The 7,900-nt window shown below is 34.7% G+C and overlaps 1 protein-coding gene across 1 annotated transcript in view; it reads right to left on the bottom strand.

Annotated features, from left to right (window-relative positions):
• Positions 1-7,900, bottom strand: part of LOC106878020 (coiled-coil domain-containing protein 186) — a 146,152-nt gene that overhangs the window by 59,523 nt on the left and 78,729 nt on the right. Inside the window, exon 3 of the mRNA XM_052973031.1 lies at positions 2,541-2,670. Coding sequence (XP_052828991.1) covers positions 2,541-2,670 — 130 coding nt within the window. The remainder of the gene's footprint in view (positions 1-2,540; positions 2,671-7,900) is intronic.

Raw genomic sequence — 7,900 nt, 5'->3', positions numbered from 1 at the left:
ATAATAATAATAATAATAATAATAATAATAATAATAATAATAATAATAATAATTTTTTTTTTTTCCACCAGGGCGAAGGATGAGGAGGGACAATACAAAGACAGATATAAAGTGTGAGGGGTTTACATATATTGGAATGGTTATTAAAAAAAGAAATGTATACACGGTATACATTAGAAGGGAAATATAAAATTGTTTCAAATCTTGGCACAAGACCAGCAATTTTAGAGTGGGGCATAGTTGATAATATTAACCCCCATTACATAGTTGATAATATTAACCCCTATTACCCTGAAAGTATGAAAGGCAAAATCAACCTCAGCAGCAATAATAATGGTTTCAAAGTTTGGCACAAGGCCAGCAATTCCGAGAGAGGGAGTAAATCAAGCCCAGTACTCAACTGGTACCTTTTTTTACTGACCCTGAAAGTATGAAAGGAAAAGTTGATCTCAGCAGAATTTGAACTCAGAATGTAAGGATGGACATAATAATAATAATTTTGGCACATAGTCAGCAATTTTAATGGGAAGGCATGGTTGATTATATTAATCACAGAACTGGGACTTTATATTAACAACTCTGAAAAGATGAACAGCAAAGTTGACCTCAGCAGCATTTGAACTCAGAAATGTTACTAAGCATTTTGTCTGGTGGGGTAATGAATCTGTCAGCTCAAAGAAACAAATCATGAAACGAAGACAAAAACAATAAAAATACTAATTTATATAAAATGTAATTTTTATAAGTAAAACCTTGAAATCTATAAAACAGCAAGCTATATGCTTTTACGCACTTACTTGTTTCAGTCATTTGACTGTGGCCATGCTGGAGCACCGCCTATAATTGAGAAAATCGACCCCGGGACTTATTCTTTGGAAACCTAGTACTTATTTATCGGTCTCTTTCACTGAACCGCTAAGTTACGGGGACGTAAACACACAAGCATCGGTTGTCAAGCAATGTTGGGGAGACAAACAGGCACACAAATATATACACACACATACATATATATACATATATACGACAGGTCTATGTAAACTGTGTGAAGATTATAGTGTCTTTGCGTTAGGCATAATGATATGTAAACAAAAAATGGATTCTCTGGAAGATATGCTAAAAAGAATAGAAATAGAAAATACCCAGAACTTGGTTTAATCCTCTTTTCAATTAACAAGTTTCTACTTGTTTCTACTCTTATGGCTAAAATGATCTTCAGCCTTTTGCAAAAACATTTCCTCTTTAACCATAAGGGTTACAAAAGTTTTAATAAAACTTCAGTAAAAGATATGCATTGGATTCACTTGTAACTTATTCAAATCAAGTTTATTCAAACATTACCTAAATTAACATCTTGTTTTAAAATCAGCTTACATCACAGACACAAATTTGTCTACATTTATTTGGAGTCCTAAAAATTATAGTTTAAACTATAGCAGTAAAATGGAAGTTAATAGGTTTACTAAACCACATAACTATCCTAAAAGGCTGTTTATGCTGCATTTCCGAGTTTTATGAAATATCATTTTCCAATCTCTCTTTAATTGCAATAAAGAGTTGGTAACTACTTGCATTCATAGTGTTTTTTAAATGCTAAAATATTTCAAATCACTTCTCAGAGCAAACAACTGAAAATAGTTAAGGAGAGCAATATCTTCTTTTGAAATATTTTCTTCCATGACAGCCTTGATTTATGAATACCATGCTATAAACTATTGATTTCTTTCAAACAAATGTTTTTAATTCTTTGAAAGAGGAAACATTACATCATTTTAAAAGCACACATTAGACGACATTGACTAATGTAGTCTTGGTTATATATTGTCTGAATAAAAGAGAGAATGTTTGAGGTGGGTATGGCTTTGGACACATGTCAGCTTGACCAGTGCTGACCTGGAGCTAAAGACTGACATATAAAACCAAATATAACTAGCTATTAAAACTCAGCCCTAACTTCTGTCAAATCATCAGCTTTTGTAACATAAACACATATGTGATGTTATGATAATTGTGAACTTAGGAAAACACATTAAATAAATATGATACTGATCTAGAAAAAAATTAGTTTAACCCTTTAGCATTTGAACCAGCCATTTCAGGCCCAAATATTCTATTTTATGTTCAAACCACCCAGATTCAGCCTCTCAATGTCATTTTAAAAATAAACAATTACATCATCGAAATAGTACATGAGATATTGCATAATTAATTCAAAACAATGTAAGTAAATAGGCATTACATTTGACAGAGTAATCTGAATGCTGAAGTGTTAATACTATCCATACCAAAGACACATATAAGCATCACTAACAGATAGCTGTAAAATCCCAGAAGTATTTATATGTACCCTACTTGTTATTTTGTAAAATCCCAGAGATGCTTATATGCATCTTTCAATAGTCTATATGGAATTTCATTGCTATAGATAAGAGACACTTGACTGCTTCTGTGGTATGGTTAGTGTTACATTACTAAAGTTGGAAAGAGTACACTATCAGAAATAAAGAGAAAAAAAAAATGATATTTCATTGAATCATTTTATAACATACCGCTTTCAACTGAGTTAAATACAAATCATTATCAGAGCAGGTATCGAGCTCTTTTCGATATGAATTCCTTTCCAGTTTAATCACTTCAAACCTTTCTTGTTGAGAATTAGATTGCGACTCTAATCTGAAATGAAAAATAATGTTTCAAAATTAAAGAAAACTTTGGTATGAAAAGATCAATGAAGATGGAAGAACGATCACTTGGAAACAAACTTCAATGCAGGAGGTTAACGTCTTTGATTGACATAAAGCCACAAATATGATGAAGTACCGGATTTGATCCAGTACTTGATCAAGCCATGTAGGATTACAAAATAAAATTAAGAAATGTGTTGATTTTAACAATATTTGAACTCAGAATACAGTAAAGAACATAGTTCACTTTGCTAATGTTTCTGCCCAATGGAATATCCTTATTACCCAAAATTATGTTGATTTCTACCTCCAGACTGCACCCACCTCCCATTCACCCACAAATTACAAAAACTACTTTCTCTAAACCCTACTGCTTTACTATTTGAAGTGTTGTCTAGTCTAGCACCACCACCATTGGATTTAACTACATTTACAGTGTCTACAGTAGGAACAATATATATTTTTTATTAATTGCTTCAGTCATTAGACTGCAGCCTTGCTGGGGCACCACTTCAAGGGATTTTTAGTCAAATGGATTGACCCCAGTCCTTTTTATTTTTAAGTCTGGTATTTATTCTATCATTCTTATTTGTTGAATTTCTAAGTTATGGGGACGTAAACACACCAACACCAGTTGTCATGTGGTGGAGGGGGGACACACACACACATACACACTAACAGACTTCTTTCAGTTTCTCTCTACCAAACCCACTTACAAAGCTTTGGTCACCCTGAGGCTATAGTAGAAGACACTTACTCAAGGTGTCATGTAGTGGGACTGAACCAGGAAGCATGTGGTTGGGAAGCAAGCTTACCACACAGCCATGTGACAACGAAAACAAAATTAGGTCAATTAGGACAATGAAAACAAAATTAGGTCAATTAGGACAATGAAAACAAAATTTGGGCAGTTATTCTGTTAACTATGTAGACATTGGTTTCTCTGAAAAGATGTTTAATATGGAATGTGGCTTTTAAGTGTGTAGCTCAACAATCAGACTAGACACTTAAGCAAAAGTTAAAAGTTTGCATGATAATGTGCAGGGAAAGGAAGGCAGATCTAATATAAAACTTCTTACTAGTTAGTAAAAGTTAGTTTGAAAGGGTTAGAGTTACCTTACTTCGCTGCTATTAATTACTCTGAGGAGCTCAAGAACATTATTTCAGGAGGAGGCTACACACAAGAACAAGAGTATGCTGTTAATGGAAGTAAGGCTTTTCTGGAAGTCTACTAGGACTTTATTTCTAGGGAAGAACAATCAACACCAGGTTTTAAAGCCTTTAAAAATTGCCTAACCCTTCCTGTGTGAGCAAATGCTATTGCTAATATGAAATTTAAACCCTTACTTGTGTATCACTCTGAGAATCTACCTGTGACTAGTTTACAAACATATATTTGACATGCTTTAGAAAGGTACACTGCCAGACATAATTTTTCCAACAAAGCATTTAGACCAGTGGTTTTCAACTATTTTCTATCTATGGACCCATTTGATTACTATTTTTTTCTGGTAGACTCCAATAGCCATTCAATGTTTAGAAACTTGTTTTATAAATATTTTTTCAAAACTTCTATCTTCTTTATCACACATTTCCTTGTGTACACTGAGAAATAAATCTAGCTGTTTCTTGCAATAAATATTTTAAAAGTAAAACACTTTTATAGATCCTTAAAATACTACTGTGGATCCAATGTACTATTATGCTTGTGTGGATCCCCCCAAAATCTTATATGGACTCCCAGAGGTCATATGGACCTCAGTTGACAACCACTAATTTAGACAATGCACCAAGTCAACTAATGAACTGTTATGATTTTTTTCATAATGTGAGAATGAAAAATATCCCCAAAGAACATGACTTGTTTGCTCGAGCCAAGGGATTAAGATTTGATAGCTAACTTCAAGGCATACCATCTGAGAAAAACTGAAATAGAGACAACTGGAAAAAGTACTGTAAAATTGATGAGCATTTCACTGGCTCTGTATAGTGAGTTCAATTTTACATATGGAAAACATTACCTAAATTAACATCGTACATCCAAAAACTGAGTTAGTTATCAACCACTTACTACTTCAAGAATAAACATGTCTATGACGGAAGAAAAAAATAATAACAATAATTATAATAATTGCCTCAAATTTTGGCATAAGCTCAGCAATTTTAGTGAGAAGAGGTTAGTTGATCACATCAACCCCAGTGCTTGACTTATACTATCAAGGACGAAAGGCAAAGTTGACCACAGTGAAATTCAAGCTCAGTACATAAAACCAGAAGAAATGCCATTAAGCATTATATCCAACATGCTAACAATTCTGCCAGCATGCCACTTTAACAATATTAATAATTGTAAACCTAGAGAGTTTGAAGTCTATCCATTCCATGCTTGTTGCTAATGGCCTTGAGAAACATGATTATGACACAATCTCATTCTCTTGTATATAAAGTTTTGGCATTTTGCCCTTGACATACTTTTTTTTTCCTAGACTGTTGTATTTAATACTAACTTCTTTCTGGTTCCCAGTCAGGTGGTTGACAAGTATATCTCTTTTAAGATAGGATGTGAGTCTGTGAAACACTTCTTAACCCTTTACCATCTAAACCAACCGTATTCGGCTCAAATATTCTCCCTGTTTTATGTTTAAACCAGTCAGATCCTGCCTCTCACACCAACCCTACAGTGTCCTTCTAAAAATAAACAATCACATCAATAATATATGATTAACTCAAAACAGTATGAATAAATGTTATATTGTCAGTGATGATATATGATATGTGTGTATGTGTGTATAACAATATATCACAGTACCGAATTTAACCATATAACAATAAGCATTGTAACAATAGTTAGTTATCTTATAACCGTTTGCACAATAACAATCCAATACAGAATCAATAATGAGACTAACACTCCCACAATTCAACCTCAACTCTCTACTGGCTCATCTATTTATAAGACTCGTCCAGTCCACTGACAGTCATGTGCTAGAGTGTCAGTTCACTCTACAACAATAAATAAGCTTTACATTTGAAATAGTAATCTGAAATTTTTGTATCTGGTTTGTGAAATTTTTGTATCTGTTTATGTGAATGTATGTGTTGAAACAAATTTTGTTGTGTCTATGGAGAGTCATTATGCTAATATTATTAAGACACATGCATTGGTTCAATTCCATTCCATTATTATTAGATAGCTGAATATTTAACTAATTGACTAATAACAAAAGAGTGGAATTGAACCAGTGTGTGTGCTGAAAATATTGGCATAATGACTCTCCCTAGACACAACAAAGTAATCTGAAAGCTAAAGGGTTAATATTATAGTGCTACCATCACTTAAAATTGAACCTGGACCCTAACTTCCAGTATTGCAATTTTCAGGGAAAGAGCTGGGAGGGGGGCAATTTCACTATGTAGGGCAAATAGATCTACTCATGGATAGTGTGACAATATATATCAGGTATCATTCTGAGAAGATCTGGTACTTATTCCTGACAATTAGACGAAGTGATGTGCATAGAATTAAATATACAGCCCAAATGTATAATAAAAAGACAGATTGGTATGTGGTCATTTGCTGACATACTCCAACCTTAGACCCACAGACGAGCAGTCTTCTTACTCTGCCACTATCACAGCGACATCTGCTCCTTGGAGCTGGAAAGTTTCATCAGGTGCTAACTTTTCTTTAGTGGCTTAGTCAAAGGGAAAAGATTAGCATCTATTACCTTTCTGAAGGGCACCAATACTGATGCCAAAAAGGAAAAAAAGAAACAAGAGACCAGGTAAAAATGCTTGTGTTTTCTACTATAGACCTGGCCTGACCCGTACATGTAGCTGAACTTGGCAAACGGAAACTGTGAGGAAGCCCATCATGTTTGTGTGTGTGTGTGTGTGTGTGTGTGTGTGTGTGTGTGTGAGTGTGTGTGTTTATTCATCACCATCACTTGACAGCAGAGTAGCCCAACAGAATAGGTACCAGACTTCATAAAAATAAGTACTGGGTTGATTTCTTTAATGAAACTCTTTAAAGTGGTGCTCCAGCATGGTCACAGTTCAATGACTGAAACAGGTAAAAGATAAAAGAGTAGGCTACTATGCCAAAGGATCCCAAGGGTCAAGTGATGGGGATATTAAACTTGATGATAAATTTCATGTGCAAGGCAATAACCATCAGTTATGACCATACCCAGTGGATATGACTATAACCAAGATGAACATTATGATATTCACAACATATGTAAAAGTGTGTAAGACTTTTATGATAATAGGCAGAGATGTCCCCAACCACATGGATCCAGGTTCAGTCCCACTGTGTGGCACATTTTGGCAAGTATCTTGTCCTAAAGCTGTGACATCACCAAAGCATTGTGAGTGGATTTGGTAAACAAAAACTGAAAGAAGTCTGTTGTGTTTATACATGTGTGTATGTGTTTGTGTGTGTGTGTGTGTGTGTCCGTGTCCACCACCACTTGGCAACTGGTGTTGGTTTGTTTACATCCCTGTAACTTAGTGGTTTAGCAAAAGAGACCAACAGAATAAGTACTGGGGTAGGTTTATCAACTAAAAAAAAAAAAAACCCTTCAAGCCAGTGCTTCAGTATGGCCACAGTCCAGTGACTGATAAAACATAACCAGATTGTATGTGTGTGTGTGTGTGTTTGTGCATGTAACTATAATCAGAATGTGTATGTTGGAAAGAGTTATTGATTTGCTTGCTCTTTGCATGAAGGACTGAGAGAAAAATATTCTCCACAGCATGTTATGATCGCAAAGGATAACATAGATACAGTACGAGTGTCTATGTCAACTCTGTATCTATGTGTATTGATCTATAATGTACTCAGTGTGTGTGTGTGTGTGCTGGTCTGCTAACAGCACGTGCAGGGGGAGGGGTATAATGTGATGGTATAAGTGTATTGTATAATTATGTTGTGAATGGTTGTTGTTATTGTTACTGTTGTGTGGTACAAGGTCAGCCCTGATGAAATATACCCATGATGAAAGACATTCTAGTTTTGACTATTCTGTTGTTTTTAAGGATATCTAAAAGTACATTATCTGAGGGAAATTTGGTTGCTATCTCTAGCAAGTTGAATGAACACGTCAATGCTTCTTTGTTAGATGTATTTAAATGTACCACAGTGTGGGAGGGAGGGAGATTGTGTGTGTGTGTGTGTGTGTGTGTGTGTGTGTGTGTGTGTGTGTGTGTGTGTGTGT

This window comes from Octopus bimaculoides, chromosome 14 (assembly GCF_001194135.2).
Source record: "Octopus bimaculoides isolate UCB-OBI-ISO-001 chromosome 14, ASM119413v2, whole genome shotgun sequence".
In the NCBI taxonomy this organism is placed as follows: domain Eukaryota; kingdom Metazoa; phylum Mollusca; class Cephalopoda; order Octopoda; family Octopodidae; genus Octopus; species Octopus bimaculoides.
This window is presented reverse-complemented; position numbering and strand designations above follow the sequence as displayed.